Source organism: Monodelphis domestica, chromosome 1 (assembly GCF_027887165.1).
Source record: "Monodelphis domestica isolate mMonDom1 chromosome 1, mMonDom1.pri, whole genome shotgun sequence".
NCBI classification, from domain to species: Eukaryota; Metazoa; Chordata; class Mammalia; order Didelphimorphia; family Didelphidae; genus Monodelphis; species Monodelphis domestica.
Window position 1 is genome coordinate 155,236,035 of NC_077227.1, and position 18,457 is coordinate 155,254,491.

General features: G+C 40.4%; 2 protein-coding genes across 9 annotated transcripts in view; one reads left to right on the top strand and one right to left on the bottom strand.

The window, feature by feature from the left end:
• Nucleotides 1-14,007, top strand: part of ANKDD1A (ankyrin repeat and death domain containing 1A) — a 46,343-nt gene extending 32,336 nt beyond the window's left edge. The window contains exons 9-15 of one of the 2 annotated variants that reach the window (XM_007479570.3): nt 560-658; nt 2,290-2,388; nt 3,955-4,053; nt 6,255-6,350; nt 7,688-7,889; nt 12,820-12,951; nt 13,602-14,007. In XM_007479570.3, the coding sequence (XP_007479632.2) occupies nt 560-658; nt 2,290-2,388; nt 3,955-4,053; nt 6,255-6,350; nt 7,688-7,889; nt 12,820-12,951; nt 13,602-13,663 (789 nt within the window). In that variant the 3' untranslated portion in view covers nt 13,664-14,007. Of the gene's footprint in view, nt 1-559; nt 659-2,289; nt 2,389-3,954; nt 4,054-6,254; nt 6,351-7,687; nt 7,890-12,819 lie in introns of both variants that reach the window. The other variant, XM_056808493.1, reaches the window with a different exon arrangement.
• A 2,637-nt stretch (nt 14,008-16,644) lies between these two features.
• Nucleotides 16,645-18,457, bottom strand: part of SPG21 (SPG21 abhydrolase domain containing, maspardin) — a 35,668-nt gene continuing 33,855 nt past the window's right edge. For all 7 annotated transcript variants that reach the window (XM_056808501.1, XM_056808511.1, XM_007479576.3 and 4 more), the window contains 2 exons: nt 17,653-17,793; nt 16,645-17,337 (listed from right to left, as the gene is read on the bottom strand). In XM_056808501.1, coding sequence (XP_056664479.1) covers nt 17,218-17,337; nt 17,653-17,793 — 261 coding nt within the window. In that variant the 3' untranslated portion in view covers nt 16,645-17,217. The remainder of the gene's footprint in view (nt 17,338-17,652; nt 17,794-18,457) is intronic.

Genomic DNA, 18,457 nt, shown 5'->3' on the forward strand with positions numbered 1-18,457 from the left:
TTGGTGGTGCAATGGATAGCGCTCCAGGCCTGGCCTCAAAGACTCCTCTCTGGGAGTTCAAGTCTGGCCTCAGACACTTCCTGGCTGTGGGACCCTGGCAGTCACTTAACCCTATTTGCCTCCCTTTCGAGGAGAAGGAAATGGCAAACCTCTCTAGAATCTTTGCCTAGAAAAGACAGGCCCCAATGACTGAACAAGTCCAGATGCTGGGGGAGATTTGAGGATTAGGGAAGATGTCATCCGAGCTTCCCATGGGCCAGTGGGCATCCGCAGAGCGCTTGCTCTAACTCAGAACCGTGCTAAAGGCTGGATCTAAAGAAAAGTTTATAAAAACAGCCCCCCCCTCCGAGCACCCACACACGCACGCGTACACACACACTCACCCACACACGTATGTACTCACAGCAGACAGGATGTGCGCTCAGGAGGAAGGCACCACACCAGCACCTGAAGGGTTGGGAAGGAGCTTCCTTCAAGTAGAAAACATGACCTAGCCTAGATCTAGGAGCTCCGAATCCTCAGGTAAGGAATCACGTTGCATTTCTGATATTTCCATTAGAAACAAATGAATTGTCTTCACTATGCTGCCCTCCACGGCTTTGATGACATCGCTCAAGTCCTCATTGATGCTGGAATCAGTGTAGATGCCGTAAATCATGTAAGTCATATGCTTGCTTTTTTTTTTTTACTTAAAAATCTTATATGCTGGGGGAAGCTGGGCAGTTTAATAGATGGAGAGCCAGGTCCAGAGATGGGAGGTCCTGGGTTCAAATCTGGCCTCAGACACTTCCCAGCTGTGTGACCCTGGGGAAGTCACTTGACCCCCATTGCCTTGCTCTTTACCACTCTTCTGCCTTGGAACCAAGACACAGTATTGATTCTAAGAAGGAAGGGTTAAAAAAAAAATCTTATATGCTGTTGGCATTTTTTTTGCCAGTAACAAATGACTCATTTATTTAATGAGCAAATTAATGTGATTACAAATCCAATTATGAGCCTTTTGTGATTTTGAAAAGGATTTCTTTGAAGTCATCCAGAGTTGCACAATATAATTTTTAAGTAGAACGGCTTTCCAAAGCCACAATTCATTTCCCAATGCAGATTTCAGGCCGACATTATGCTGTCGGGGTTATGTCAGTATCATGGACTGGACCGGTTGCCATAATGCAGGAAATCTTGTTGAGAAATCTAGATGCTCCATCTTTCCATGGGGTTGGGACCTTAGAGAGTATTTCTAGCCCAACTCCTTCATTTTATGAGGGAGAAATAATTATTTATAAAGGGCTTTAAAATGAGCAAAGCCCTTTACATAGTGTTTCACTTTTATGAAGTCAACCATGCTAAGTGTTTTATAATTATTATTTGATTTCCCCCAACTTTAGGAGGTAGGAGCTCTCATTAGTCTCATTTTACAGTTGAGGAAACTGAGGCAGACAACGGTTAAGTGACTTGCCTAGGATCATACAGCTCTGAAGGGTCTGAGGCTGGATTTGAACTTGGGTCTCCCTAATTCCCGGCCCAGTTTTCTATTCACATTAGTGCAATCTAATGGCTTATGACGTAGCACTTTCCCTGTGACTCTGAAGTCAGTCTCTCTTTCCTTATCTGTGTTCACACTGCTTTTTCCTCAGTAGACCTTAAGGCCCTTGAAGTCTGGAGCTCTTTCATTTTTGCCTTGTATCTGCAGAACCTAACAGTGCTTAGCATAGAGTAAAAGCGTAACAAATGCAAAATGTCCGGATTTAGGAAAGGAGAGAGCCCAAGAGCTTCACATTTAAGTGCTGCTTATGCCTTTTTTTTTTAAACCTTGTCTTAGAATGGATACTAATTACAGGTTTCTAGGCAGAAAAGTAAGGGCTAGGCAATGACTTGCCCAGAACCACACAGTTAGGAAGGGTCTGAGGTCATATTTGAATCCAAGTCCTCCCGACTCCAAGCCTAGCTCTCTATCCTCTGTGCTACCCAGCTGCCACTAGTGTTGCTATTATCTTTTTTTTTTTAACATTCTATCTTAGAATCCATACTAAATGCAGGTTTCCAAGATAGGGCTAAGCAAATAGGGTTAAGTGACTTGCTCAGAATCACACAGCTAGGAAGTATCTGTGGTCAAATTTGAACCCAAGACCTCCCATTTCTAGGCCTGGCTCTCACTCCACTGAGCCACCCACTATAGTTGCTAATGTCTTAAGCCACCTGGGTGGTCAGGGCTGTCAGTGCCCTCCCCAAAAGCCAGTGGTGATTTGTAAGCTCCTTCAGAGTTCTAGGCTCACCAATGCCATTTCTTCACAGCAAAGTGCATGTCCGATCCACATCGCAGTGCTGAACAACTTCCCTTCCCTAGTCAAGCTCCTCATCAAGGCAGAAATCAACCTCGATGTCACCGACAATGTAAGCTTTTCGCAGGGCAATCCATGGCAGATGCTAAATGATTTTACTATTTAGAATAGTATTTGATATTTGGAATAATATTTGAAATATGAAGGTTTGTTGCTTAATAGAATGACTCTGTCTTGTGTTTGGGGTAAATTTGTGGTTGGACTGAATATATATTTTTAGTTGGTCGCCAGGGATTTAAATTCTAAATCCCAGTGAAATACTCAAGCCAGAATGGAATTTTATGGTAGTTTATTTACAACAGAAGGAAGAAATTAAGAATGAGAGAGAGAAAAAGGGAAGGATAGTTGCCCTGGCCTGGTCTGAACCCAGCAGGAGTTCAGAGGCCGTTGCCTCCAGAAAAGCCAAGGAAAGGGGAGTAAGCCTTGAACTCACATAGTCTAAGGGAAGCGGTCTGCGGTCTCATGCTGAAGCTCCTCCATGGTCAAGTTCCACTGCCAAGTCCCTCTCACAGGAAGTGACACAAAATATAAAGGCAGTTCTTTACATCACTTCCTGTGTTTCACATGTGCCAATGGTGGCTTAAACTTGACTTTGGATGGCCCAGGGGGTAAGTTGTTTGATTTGTCACTTGCTAACACATGCAGGTCATAGACCTTCCTCCCCCACACTTAATCCTTAAGTGGGGGTGTATACATTCGTTTGCTAAAATTCTAAAGACTAAACAGGGTGGAGTAAATCTAAAATTTACACTTGGGAGTGATTTTTTCCCCCTTTTTTTGGGGAGGGGGGGATAAATTTTGTTTCCATGAGTAAAACATTCTATTTTCTCTCCTTCCCACATCTCTCCCCATTTGAGAAATCTCAGCCAAAATCCAATTTCAAGTGATTTTTTGGAGGAAAAATGACTAGCATTAAAATGTTTGCTCAGTTGTAAACATGATTTCTGACTCTTGGGCCCTCTGCTGTGGGTCATTAGGAGTGAAATGGGGAAGTGCAATTCCTTTAATTTGAAAGTGGAATGGTTTGTTCCATTTGGGTAATCATTGTTTACTTTATCAACCAGGCCAGATGCTCGAGGGCCTTGTTCTAGTCACATCTCTGTAGCTATCCATAGGAAGCCAGCAAGAACACATTCTGATCCCAGGGACTTAAATCTTGCAGTGGGAGAAGGTGTTGGGACCAAAGGTACTTGGTGTATGGGGGCTCCTGCTAAAAACCTTCCCGAAACATGGGAATATGTACAGCATGATGGTACTGTAATAACCTCTATTGGGCTACATACTGCCTCGGGAAGGTGGAGGGGATAGAGAGAATTTGAATCTCAAAATGTCGGATAACAATTGTTTATAAAAATCATTTCTACATGTAATTGAAAAAAAAAAAGTTTAAATAAACACCTTCCCACTAATCCAAAAAAAATTTTTTTACCTAACTTGGAAATTTCTTTCAGCTAGCCCAATGAGGAGTGATTTAAAAACCCCCAGCACCTAATGGCTTCCTTAGTTCAGGCCCCAGTGCTTGGCTGGACCATTTCACTCCTCTAGTCACTATCTCCCATGTTTAATGGCTTTTACTTTGAATATAATTTCCTTTTGTTCAAATTATTATCTCACACAGAGGCACCAGACGCCACTTCACATTGCTGCTGAGAACTCGAGACAAGACATAGCGGAAATGATCCTCATCGCAGGAGTGAACTTAAATTTGACAGATAAGGTGGATTCCCCTCTCCACCCCTAATGCCACACTCAGCCCTGTTATTTTGTTAATCCTTGCCTTCTGTGTTATTATCTGTTCTAAGACAGAAGAGCAGCAAGGGCTAGGCAATCAGGGTCAAGTAATTTGTCCAGCTCCAGATTTGAACCCAGATCTCTCCCACTTCAGTCCTGGAACTCTTATCTACTGTGCTACCTAGCTGCCCCTCCTCGGTTTTGCAATTAATGCATTAGCCCCTTACTGCTGCCATGAGCTATGTTTCCTGGAGTGTGCATCTCTGTGCAATCCCTGGCAGGAATTATTTAGGTCCAGCTATCCATATAGGGAGTTGTGAAAGCCTGGTCTGTGGACCTCTTTGGATACCACTGAAATAGAATTTAAATGACTAACAAGGGCAGCCCTGCTGGATGGAACCACACGCAGCAGTCTGTAGGACGGGGAGAGTCGAGATAGGTTAGAACTTTTAGTCATCTTTGTGTCCTGGACCCGTTCTCATAGAGAGTTTAAACGCAGAAAGTAAAATATGTACAATGACAGAGGATGCCAGTTCTATTCAAATAGTTATCGAAGTATGTAAGATAAACGATAAATGACAAAAAATATTTAAGTTCCTTGAAGAGAATCTCTGTAATAGGCTTAAGACCCGCTGGTCTGCCTGCTGCCTCGGTGAGTCACTGTACATTTCCAATGACATCTAGTATCACATCCCTTGGAATCTGGGGCAATTTTAATAGTTTTCCGTACCCTTGGAGTGACTCCGTCTAAACACGAACATAGAAGCATTACTAAACCTCCATTGTATAACCTGGCAGTGAGGCGCGGTCCTGTCCCTGGCTTTGAGGAGTTTACTATTTAGTCAGAAAATGTTGTGGGATCAGATTTAGAATTGGAAAGAATCTAGAGGCCACTGACTCTAACCTAGAGAACCAAGGCTAAGTTAAGGGATTGGCTCAGGGTCATTCATACATATACTAAATAACAAAGTAAGATAGCATATAGTGAAATGTTAGTGCTAAATTGTGTGATAAAGACCCTAAGTCATATGGCAGAGTGGAGGGGAAGAGTAGGAAAACATCAGAAACCAGAATGAATCACCTGCCAACATTGGGAGGGGGAAGGAAAGGAGGGAGGGGAGAAGTTCAATCATATAACTTAGGAAAATTTGTATGTAAATTTGTTACATATAATTGGCAAAAAAATTTTCAAAATTCAAAAACTATTTAACATCTGAAACATTATTTAAAAAATAATTAATTTAGAATATTTTTCCATGGTTAAATGATTTATGTTCTTTTTCTCCACTCCTCCCACCCCCTCCCATAGCCGACGCACAATTCCACTCAGTTTTACATGTCTTTGATCAAGACCTATTTCCATATTATTGATATTTGCACTAGGGTGATCATCTTAAACACTCTTGGTGGCTGTCCCCAAGGAGGAGTAAGCAAAGTCTAGAAGCCTCAGGTTAGAGAAAGCAAATACCCTGGGAAATACACAAAGATTTGAGGTGTCCCAGTACTCAGGAATGACCTGTTCAAATTACTCACAGTGTAGCCTTTTGACAGCTAGGTGGCACAATGGGCTTGAGTTCAAATTCAGCCTTAGACACTAATTGTGTGATCCTGGGCAAGTTACTTAGCCTGCCTTATTTTCCTCAACTGTAAAATCCGAATAAAAAGAACAGCTCCCTCCCAGGGATTGTTGTGAGGATCAAATGTTATATTTGTAATGTGCTTACCAGTGCCTAGCACACCATAGGCTCCATATAAATGCTATTATTTTGAAATTACAAGCCACACAGGATTTTGTGGATGCATCATTATTGACATCATATTTTTACTTATTAGCTCTGTGACTTTGGTGAAGTTGCTTCAAATCTCTGATTCCATTTTTCCCTTTTGCAAAAAGATAACTTACATTGTGATATCAAAGAGGCTTGCTTGTAAGGGAAAATTTTATTGAAGTCTTTAAGTGGTATACAACTTCCTTATAAATAGGAAGTATTCTTATTTTCGAAAAATGTTTAACATCCAATATCATACCTAAAAAGCCTCCTGTTTTCTATCCTTTAGTATAAGGAAAGAAATGCTACCCTTTTGGGGAAAGGGGTTTTATAGGGTATAGCAAAAATAATCTCACATCTTCAATTTATGTAAATATGTGTTTTATTAATGCTGCTTATTCTTTCCTCTTAATTCTAGCAAGGAAAAACATCACTAGATGTTGCTGCCCGTAGCAACCATGTCAGCTTAGCAGATATGATCATAAAAGCAGATCGATTTTACAAATGGGAACAGGTAGGAAAAGTCCCCATTGTGAGGGGATAGAGGATGACATGAATTAGGTTTTAAGATGGAACCTGGCCACAGGTGACCATCAGCCAGGACTGCCTCTGAGTGGTGGGGGAAGATGATAGATAGGAAAGAGAGAGAGGAAATGGAAAAGGCCACCAACTACACTCACTCCTCCTCCCTCTTATATAAACTGCCTTGAATGAACGAAATGTGCTGATGGGATGGATGCCACTGAGGTTAGACAAGGTAAATTAGAACTGTCAGTGCTTCACTCTATTATCTACTGTTAAGTAGGTAACAGGTTTGAAAATCAGGGCAGCTGAGGCAGAAAAGTAGGGACTGGAAGTGTAGTCAGTCTACTGAGAGAGCTTAGAAGACAGCGATCAGAAATAAGGACTATAAGTATCACCCTCATTTTATAGAGCTTCAGAGGACAAAAGATTGTCTATGGTCAAGTCATCAAGGGATCGTAAAAATAAATTGATCCCATCAATGGGATCAATGACAAGACCATCTTGAAAATAAGCCACTTCCTATCTCATGAAGCCTCTTTTTTGGGGTGGATTCCAGCCTCAAGCTAATCCAGGACCCTCATGAAGGAATAGGTGAGAGACTGAGAGGAGAGATGGTGAGAGAGAGAGAGAGATCCTCTGACATTCCAGGAGCTGACTAACCTTAAGTCTCTCAAACCTCTATATCCTAATCTGTAAAATGGGGATAACACCTGTAGTTTTTCATAAAGGGCTTTGCAAACATCAAAGTCTCATGTAAATATCAACCACTATTAGGATGACATTCCTTTTGGCAAAAAAAAAAATTAAAGACATAAACAGACTAAACTTATCCCTATTTTCCTTTAATAAATATTTTATTGAATTTTTACATTACTTTCATTTCCCAATGCTTCACTCTTCCCAAGAAACTTTTCATTTAGGTTATCTGTTTTCCTTCAAAAGCTCTTCTATTTAAAATGTTAGGAAATTTATGTGATCTGATGAGGTGTCATAAATTCCCTCTTACTGGAGTATTCGGCACAAACAAGCTAGATAGCCATTGGCAGGGATATCCCAGAAAGAATTCACATACCAGGTCTTCCCAGGCCCCCTTACATCACACCTTGGAGGCAAGGAGGTAGAAGATGCTGTAGTAGATGAAGTGTGGAGCCCCCAGTGACTGCAGTCCCATGACTGGCGTCAACCTCCCCAACACAGAGGGTTGGGGCTCTCAGCAGATCGCTTCTAAACAGTTCTCTTTTGGCCAAGCAGACTCTTGTCCCGTGATTTCCTCCTGACAGGCTCTTTGCACTTTTCACATCATCGGCTTCTATTCTGCCACTGCAGGACAACCTCAGAACCGACCCTGACTCTTGGGCTATGAAACCCTTAACCTTTAAGCAGGATCATGGGGTGGAAACGCAGCATATCCGCTCAGTAATGTGGCGCTTAGCCACCAAATACCTCAAGCACAACGACTGGAAGAAGCTGGCACATTACTGGAAGTTTACAGATGCACACATTCGTGCTATTGAACAGCAATGGACAGGTACTCATTACACACAAACCCACACTTCTGGGGAGACCCCCTCCTTCCCCCCCCCCCCCCCAATGTCCTGGAAAGCCCAGTGAAGGGCAGGCCAAGAGGATTCGGTTCTAGTTTCCTCTTTGCATCTCTTTTGGCTATCTGACTTTAAGCAGGTCATTTGCCCTCTTTTTTTGCGCCTGAACGTGCTGGGATTCTCTCAGTTAAATCATTCTAATTATGGGGCCCTTGATCATGAAAATCATTTCTTCCTCCTTGGCTTTCTCATGGCACCTTGTATATGACAAGGACTTGCCACAGGTGTGGGTGTAGCTTATTTTTTCCCAGGGAGTCCAGCTGTGACCTGACAGTAGAGGCCTTCAAAACATTCACTGAATGATTCAGGTCTGCCTTAGAACCAGGATTCTTCTGGACAGAACTGAAACAGGCTAGGCTATGACTGGTATATTTCCAGCCTTCATCAGGAAGGAACATATAGTTATGAAGAAATTTAATTTGTAGCATTTAGAAATAAAATGCCCACCTATGCTAAATTCAATTATTATTGAAAACTTTCCAGTTCTATGTATTCCCTTTTTTTTAATCCCTTACCTTCCATCTTAGAATTAATACTGTGTATTGGTTCCAAGGCAGAAGAGCTGTAAGAGCTGGGCAATGGGGGCTAAGTGACTTGCCCAGCATCACACAGCTAGGAAGTGTCTGAGGTCACATTTGAACCCAGGTCTTCCCATCTCTAGGACTGGGTTTCTATCCACTGAGCCACCCAGCTGCCCCTTCTACTTATGACTTTTTCTTTTTTAAACCCTTACTTTCCATCTTAGAATCAATACTGTGTATTGGTTCTAAGGCAAAAGAGTAAAGGCTAGCAAATGGGGGCTAAGTGGTGTCTGCAGCCAGATTTAAACTAAGACCTCCCAGATTTGAACCTAGGTCTTCCCATCTCTAAGCCTGCTATCTTAGAATTAATACTAGCTATTGGTTCTAAGGCAGAAGACTGGCAATGGGGGTCAAGTGACTTGCCCAGGGTCACATAGCTAGGAAGTGTCTGAGGCCAGATTTAAACTCAGGACCTCCCATCTCTGGGCCTGGCTCTAAATCCACTGAAGCCACCCAGCTGCCCCCTTCTTATGACTCTTAAAAAGCCAGAAGCAGAAGAGATTTTACCACTGGCATGTCTGCAAGCTACAGTTCTCTAGCTCTGACCCAGTTCTGTTAAGAGTAGTTTGTTAGTAAGGCTAAATTTCATGCCATGAGCCTTATCTCCCATTCCCAAGCCCATACTGGCTACAAGAGTCTTAAATCTCAGGCAGTGACATAACTAAGTACTACATAAATAAAATGTATTACACTTCCAAGCACTTTTATAGACATTATTTGATATGAGGTTTAAAATAACCCTGTGCTTCAGGAAAGGCTGGTCTTAACCCCATGTTACAAGTAAAGAAACCAAGGTCCTGCCTTCAGTTAGGAAGCTCACAAGCAGCAAAGCAGGGCTCAAACTCCAATCTCCAGGTTCTAGATGGGAACTGTCTCTGCCCTCTATCCTGCTACTTCCCCATGACGGACTGAGAACATGACACTGACTAGCCTTTGGAACTAAATGTATAACATCTACAAATGAGGTCTAAATTTCCTGGGGGAACCACCCTTTTCTAGCCATCTAGATTCAGAAGCCTGGTGCCATCTCTGATGCATCCCACTCTCCTTCATGCCCCACATACGATGGCTATTTTTCAAATTACATTTTTTTTTAGTGAACAAAATTTTTATTTTCTCTTCCTCTTATCTTCAATTAAAAAAACAACAACAACAACCTTGCAACAAATATGCATAGTCCAGCAAAACAAATTCTGGCTGTCACCAAGTTCTCAGACCTCAGGCCTTCCTTCACCTATCAGAAGTGGAGTAGCATAATTCCTCATCCCTTTGCAACACTTTAGATATGACCTGCTCTCCTTTTACATTACTAGCTATTCATTCATGTTTTCAATACTTCTTGATTAGATTATTGTATTAACCTCCTAACTGGCTTTCTTACCTCTAGTTTCTTCCCATCCTTCACAGAACTACAGAAATAAGCTCCCTAAAGCACAAGTTCGGACCAGTTACTCCCCTAGTCAAAAAATGCTAGTGGATACCAAATGCCTCTAGAATAAAAAACAAATTCCTTAGACAAGCATTTAAGATTCCATTCTACCTTTGTAGTTCTCATATTATCTTTCTAATTCTTTTTTAAAATATTATTTTTTGCCAACTACTCCTAAAAACAATTTCGAGGCAGTTCAACGGAAGAACCAGGCCTGGGGATGGGAGGTCCTAGATTCAAATCTGTCTTCAGATACTTCCTAGCTGTATGACCCCCTGCAAGTCACTTAACACTAATTGTCTAGCCCTTACGGCTCCTTCTGCCTCGGAACCAATGTTTAGTATTGATTCTAAGACAGAAGGTAAGGGTTTAAAAAAATGTTTTGTTTTTTTAATTGAATTCCAAAATCTCCTCTTCCCTCCTCTTTTTTCTCCCCAAGATGATAATTATATATATATATATATATGTGTGTGTGTGTGTGAGTATACACAAACATACCTATGTACATACACAGGTTATACATGGTGCAACAATTCAAAACATTTCCATTACTCATGCTGCCTCCCATTTTCTTTCAGTTATATGCAGAAGAACAACATGAGCTGCCATTCAAAACTGATATGCTATCTCCCACCTCGGTATTCACACAAGCCATCCTACATGGCTAGGGCACACTCCTCCCTCTTTTCTACCTGTTAGATTTCTTTGTTTCCAGGATTGAGTCAAGACCTCCTTAATTCCCTAAGATGTTACTGTTTTCTCCCTCACCGAGCTCCCTCCAAATCTGTCAGTCTCTCCTTTGCCCCTGTCACTTCCTACCTTTCATTATAGCTTCTGTGTGTGATTGCAACTTCCTTGGAGAACATAACCTTGGAAGCACCAACCATTTCACTTTGAATTCTCAGTACTGACAGCTGTCCCTTGCATATAGAATAGGCCTTCAAATCAAGTTGGACTTTGTCTGCATGGTCCTTGCACATAACTTGAAGGACAAGCATAACAGAAAAAATGTACAAAGGAGATTAAATGAAGAGAAGTCCTGGGAAGCCAGGCCGTCATGCTGGGTCTGGCAAGACTTAGCCAAAAAGTTCAGTGACTAGTGCAGTTTGTCTACAATGGCTGGTAAGAGAGATGCCAGAGGTCTAGAGCACCCAACTGAATGAATCTGGAACCTGCCACCCTTTCCATCAAGGATGATTGTTTGGTTTTTAGCACCTACCATTTGTTCCACACTGCTGGGTCCTGTGGGGGACAGAGGTCTAAGTCAGGATCCCTGACCTTAAGGCACTTAAGGTGTACTACCCAAAGAGACAAGACCCCCTGGAAAAACTTAATTAATTTAATAACTATAAGATTATATGTGTTAAGTACTAAATAGAAGTAATAATATAAAATATAATAAAGAATACAACTAAAACATAAGTAGTAACACTTAACTAAGCACTGACGGTAAGTATAAAAGCTGGGAGGAAACAAATGCTCAAAGGATATAGATTTATAATGGATATAGATTTATAAACTTAAACTATAAGTATTTGGGGGGAAAAAAAAAACCTATCTAACCTTACCTGGAAGCAACTGAAGAATATCCAGAACTTACTGAATTAGCAACAATAGATGAGGACAAAATGCTGAGGGTGGAACTATAGAGAAACAGACTCAATATGTCAATAATCTAGAGAGTCCCTAATAAAATGAAACTGATATAAAATTATCTTCATGATTCCACTGTTAGAAATGTACCCTAAGGAAGCCTTGAAGAGGCAAAAAATGGAATGATCTATAAATGATACTGATAGCTGCTGTATATGAAAAAAAAATCCAGTAAAAACAACTTAAATGCCTCAAGGTTGAAGACTGACTGAAGAAAGACTGAGTAGCCTGCTATGTGTCAATGTATCTGACAACTAGTATGGATGACAATTATGGGGATTATAAAGAAATATGATAACCTGTACACAAAATAATACAAAGTAAAACAGTATACACAAAAGCTTTCTCATTTAGAAAGTAAATGCCCTCAGAGGTATCAAAGCACATGGTTCTTACAGCCCAACACTCCTCCGTGTGACCCAAACTGGATTAAAATGTGATTGGGGGCGCAGCCAGGTGGAACAATGGACAGAGTGCAAGGCCTGGAAATAGGAGGTCCCAAGTTCAAATCTGGCCTCACACTTCCTAGCTGTGTGACGCTGGGCATGTTACTTCACCTCAGTTGCCTAGCCTTTACCCCTCTTCTGCCCTGAGACCAATACTTAGTTATTAGTTCTAAGATAAAAGGTAAGGGTTTAAAAAAATGTTTGGGAAATATTTAACAAAATCACAAAAACATAACATAGCATAATGTTAACACATTGTTTTCTAAGGCCATATGTGGCCTATGGGGATCCTTATGTTCAGTTTAGCAGCTCCCATTTCTATTTGAGTTTGACACCCTTGCTCTAAGATAGGACTATACAAAATCAGATGGGATTTAGCTAGTGCTTGTGTTAAGTGGATTTCTGTTATAGTTTGGAATTTAAGGCTTAATAAATTTTACTAGAAGGTTAAATAAGCTCATTATAAAAATTACCCTTAAAAAAAGTTTAGGGAAAGGGATTACTGTGGGATAAGGTGATTGTAGAGACTCTTGACTGTCATGAAGGGACTTGGCCTCCCCAGTGGATCATCACTCTTATCTCTCTGGATGAACCACTTACAGAAAGGAGCTTCCCAAAAGGCATCTTATTATTTTCCTTTGAGGTGTTGGTTTGAGCTAAAAACAAACTGATTCTGATTGCCTCTGGTAGCTCCAACTTACTGCTGAGTTGGTTTTCCCCTCTTCTGTTCTCTCTCCATTGTCATCAGGCACTAAGAGCTACCGGGAACACGGCCACAGAATGTTGCTTATTTGGCTCCACGGTGTAATCATGGCAGCTGAAAACCCAAACAAAGGACTATATGAAGGGCTCGTGGGAATTGGCAGAAGAGATCTCGCTGGTAAAATACTTCCTCAGCAGATTCAGCTAAGTACAGCATTAGCATCCCTTGGAGAATTTGATAATTCAATTGTTTTTCTACACAGCTCCATAGGTAGTGGCCTTGGCAGGGGCAGCTTGAATCTGAAATAACACCAAGTAGCCTTACAGTATATTTAAAAAGGGAATGTGGTATCAGACAAGGCAGCGGGTACCCAGCAGGGAGAGGATTAGACATGGATGGGTCTTAATCCTGAACCTGTTTCATTCTATATCCAAACCTCACAGGATTTTGGTGAGGATGAGATGAGGTCTTTTTCTTTTTTGAGGGCAGGCATATATTTTTAACAAGGCATTATGGATGATAAATGCTATATTGTGGGCTATTATTACCTCTCTGTTGCTTTTCCAGGGGGCTTTCCCTCCTACTCTCCATTCCTCATATTCCTGTATGGAAATATTTTTCTCTTACTCAACCATAATATTCCTTCCAAGTTAAATCAGATCATACACACAAGAGTTTAATTTGTCCTCTGGGGGATGACAGTGTAATAAAGAAGGGTAAAAGATTTGGGGTCATTGAATAATTCTTCATAAAAATAAAATCCATTCTGAAAAGTAGATCAGAGTCTTCTAGAAACATGAATAGAAATTCCTTGTCTTTTTTTATAGAAAGCATCAGAAAGAAAGCAAATGCAGACTCCAACTCCTCCAAAAAGTGCACAGCGATGTGACCTGAGCCCAAGTGGGGTGGAGCAGCCCAACCAGAAGGTGACTACTATTTTCCAGGCTCCTTGATACTGTTTCTCACTGAACCCAAAACAATGATATCAGCAACAGTAAAGTCCCATGTCAGTAGCCCCTTCCTCAAAGATCTGTGTAGGGATTTGTTCTAGGTCTTTCTGGAAACCAGCCACTAAAAATGGATGCATGGATAGTTTGAGATGCATTGGGCTTTGGGGTCATGCAAAACTGATCTCTTTTGGTTTTATATTTGCCACCTGCTTACCCTACAATTGTTACTATTTATAAGCCAATTTGTTGTTTCTTAATAAAACTCTTGCCTTCTGTTTTAGAATTGGTACTTTGTGTTGGTTCCAAGGCAGAAGAGTGGTAAGGATTGGGCAACTGGGGTTAAGTGACTTGTCCAGGGTCACACAGGTAGGAAGAATCTGAAGCCAAATTTGAACCTTGGACCTCCTATCTCCAGGCCTGGCTCTCTATTGAACCCCCTGGCTTCTCCTACATCCCTTGTTCAACAGAACTCAAGAATAACGTTTTCTTGAGTTTTGCTCTAAGAGTACTGGCTAGGATAGGTTGTTATGAGTTCTCAGGTGTCACAGATAATAAGGCTAGAAGAAATTACAAAGGCTATTTTGAATCTGCCAGCTCTAACATTTTGTGGAAACAACAAAACAAAAAACAGAGCTATGCAGCTGTGTAAGAACTTTGAAATGTGGTCTGAAAATTACACATGCCCAATTTTTGCTTTATTGCACAATATCTTGATAGAGGGAGATTAAGGAGGTTGCATTTTAGTAAATATATTGGCAATCGGTTGAACCTTTTTCTGTTGGCAAAAGTTGCCTAATAGGGCACAAGTCCAGAGAAGGGAAAGAGAATGAGAGTTCAGGGCTTGAAAGAGTCTTCAAGGAATGAACTGGTTCAAATCCCTTCCATACCCACCTTTTTTTCCCCCCTTAAACATAAGAGGAAACTGAGATCCTATGGCTAGTTAGTAGAGCTAGGACAAGGATTTAGGTCTGCTGAACCCTGCAAGTCAAATGTAGCTATGAGGAAAATATTCTCTCACATATATTTTCTCATATCCCCTATCCCTTATGATACAAAATGACCCCTGGGGAAAAGGGGAAGGATTAAAAGAGAGCGTGTGGTTTTGCCCTAAGTACTGGCCATGTAAACATATGTAGACATTAGTTCTTTGGGATTATGCTTTGTAAGACAGCAACTAAATCAAGTGGATTCAGATCTCCTATTAAAATGAATTTTACAAATTTAGTTTTCCAATTTTTTTAAAGAGGAAAAAGCTATTAAATAAGACAATCTATTTTCTTTATATTCAAGACTCACATATATGGGTTGGTAAAACTTGGGGTTGGGCAAGTTATTATTCATTAGTTCATTAAATGCAACAATTACACTAGATTTCCCCTCCACTCCACTGACAAGTATTTACTGGCAGCATCCAGTTGGGTAGAAAAGGGAGAATCTAATGTAAATGATGCCTGGTAGTACTAATCCCATGCTGTGTTGCCTAGTACAAATAGCAGCTCCCATATGTATCATCCTCTCCTCCTAATGACTCTATGAGGGAGGTGGTGAAGATATACATGCACGGAGGGCAAGTGCAGAAATCACAATAGTGAGGGAAGGTGGCTTCAAGTCTGGAAGGATACCTATGATTTGGACAGGCATAATAAAAGGAAGAAATTCTAGGTAAGAGGAATAAGCATGAAGCAAAATCTATATCTTGATGCATATGAAGCAAATCTATCATCTTTCCCATTTCATTAAAGTTCCACCATAAAACTAAAAAAGTTTACTGGAAAAGCAGACTTGTGATTTCACTGATGTGAGGAACACTGAGAGCTTAAGTGACAAAGCACATCGGAAATAAGACTTGAACCCAGATCTTCCAGAGTTTATCTATCTCTTGCTCAAAGATTACTTTTCCACTTAATCCATAGGCTCTTCAGGTGCCAGAAAGAAAACTGTACCTGAATATAAGTGAGGGCCTGTGTATCTTCCTACATTGTCTATGGTGGTCATATTAGTTATTCTTGAGAGAAATCCAGTATAATTCACATCTCTGGACAGTTGGGGGTTAGTTCTTTAGTTCTCTTCACCTTGAATTAATAAATGAGAAGTCATTGCTTGGGAAAAGCAGAAACCTGTGAGTAACACAATAAAAACTGTGTTATTCTCAGTGGCTATCCATAAGAAAGAAACCTTTTTAATTTGTGCAAATATACCTCATAAGCAGGCTTTCAAACCAAATACCACAGAAACCATCAGCTGCTGTTTACTCTCTCCAGTCACCAAGAGTACAGGGAGAGCCAATGTGTTGGTCCCTGTGTTTGAGAAGGCACCATAACAAATAAGGAGAATCTGTTTCGTAACTACTGTAGCTATTCAACACCATGTTTAATCAAGTGCTTTACATATCCTCTTAAGACATGGCCTCCTCCACAATGATTCTGAAGTACAATGTTCTAATAAGGGATGGAAAAAAACAACCCAAATTTTCCTTAAATTATGATTAGTCTGGTTCCTAACATAGGTCCATTATAGTAGAAGTACTTCTGGTAAGTAAGAAGTCAAGTGTACTCAAGCATGACTATAATCAACTTCTTCTAGAGCTTAGGTTCCTGCAGACAGACCTGCCTCTTCAGGTCTGACTCAACCTGGTCAGTTCCCATTGTTTGAGAATTAGCAGGCAGGAACACTTTCCCTCTTCTTTCACAAAGAAAATATGTGACAAAAGAAGCAACCTAAGATTTTTAAACCAGTTATCTCAACAACACTGACGGCTCTCATTTCCCCCTCCAAAGCTTACCAATGTGAATGATCACCCTGGGCTTCCTACACAGACACAATTACAAAGTTCATCTGAAAAGCAGGCAGAAATAAAATAATTTTAAAGAAAGCCCAATATCTATATGGCAGCAGCAACAATTATGATGAAGAAGGCCACTTCTTGAAACTGATGTTTTATTCAAAATGACTATAGTAGCTGGCAAGACGACAGCTAAAAAAGCCCAAACAATTTGTTTTGATTAGAAATAAAGCAAAGAGGCAGATGGTAGCCTTGGCACCCCAACAAGTTTTAACCAAAAATAGATAAAAAATAATCAATAAGCTTCTAGTACACAATCTGGATTTGCAGTATTTACAGCGAAAGCATTAAAAAATACACCCAAACTCCACAAATTAATATCCCCTTAAATGCAGAGGTGAAGACTTTTGGTAGCAAAAATTTTCACAATTCTTAAAATAGGAGGCTTCAAAGATATTTCTTTAAATTCAAAAGCTAAAAGTTGAACCAAAAAAGATGCAGTTATACTGCTTGGAGAGACCACTGTCACCAGTAATGAATGCATTTATAGAATAATCGGTCCTATTTCAGCCCAGAGGTGACGAGCTAATTAAAAAACAAACAAAAAACCCCCAAACAACCACACCCCAAAACAAAGAGGCAGATTGGAAAGCCCTGATTGTACCGGAAGCTTGGTCAACAGATTCATCATTGAGCTTTCCATGGCTCAACTTATGGCTCTTCTTGACCACTGATATTAAGGCTGCCTTTTTGTACTTCAAGTTCTTCAGCACTGACCATAGAGGGATCAATGGCTGCATATTTTGTTCCATGAAACTGCAGCAAATGGATCTACAGAAAAGGAGAGAGAAACTATTTAAATGGTTGTATTAGAAAAATTATTTTTTCGATCTTTTAAAAAAAGATATTTACTCATCACTACATATGATTCTACAAAAAAGTTTCCCAGGGTCCCAGATTTACACCTTACAATTAAAGTATTTAGTGAGCAAAGTTGCTTTCCAAAGATCAGAAAATCTATTCAGGACAGCTTGTTTCCTAAAAACAATCGAATGTTTCCAATTCTGGCTTCCATTTCCACCTAAGGGATGTGTTAAAATGAGAAAAACAGCCTGATGTTTCGAAAGTCTCTGAGCTGGGACTTACCTGTACATAAAGGTTCACCTCAGCACTTCTGCAAAGGTAAGGAAAATTGCCTCCAGTTTTAAGATGTGCTCTCCTAGCATTAGGGTATAACTTGTACATTTCTTCTTTAGCTTCAGTTGAAAGGGCACTCTGGTCAAATACCTTGGAGGAAAGTTAAAAATTCAGTGGCATTTAAGAGATCTTTTCAAATGATAGGAACCATCACAAAATGTGACGCTGAAGTTTTGCCTCAGAAGCATTCTACTTTCCAGGCAATCTGGCCTACAAATTTCATGTGCCATTTCCTACATAAGACATTCCACTTCCAACTTTTTAACAGGTTTTCCTCTATGCTTAAAATCTTCTCCCTCATTACATCATCTGGAATCACTAACTCCCTTCAAGGCTCAGCTCAAGTGCAATCTACTCCAAGAGCTCTTTTTTCATTTCCCCAGTTATCAATTATTTTTATTTTATTATGGTTATCTTTGGTTACCATTATTTCCACCCTTCCTTTGAACTTACTCTTATTTTGTAAAAATGTTGCATTTACTCTTTCATGTACATGCTGCTTTCCAATAGTAGGATGAAAGCTTTCTGGGGGCAGGCTGGGAGTAGTTTTTGTCTTTTATGTTCCCAGCACCTGGCATGTTTTTTTTTTTTTATGGGTGCTTGCTGAATGCTTTCATGAACCTTAAAGAGATCAGATTGAGTTACTTCTTTACTCTTAGCTTTTTTTTCCTTGTGTTAACCCTCAGTGTGGCCTAATTCTCATAAAAATAAGACATGGACTACAAACTTGGTGGTTTAGTGTTTCTTGCATTGT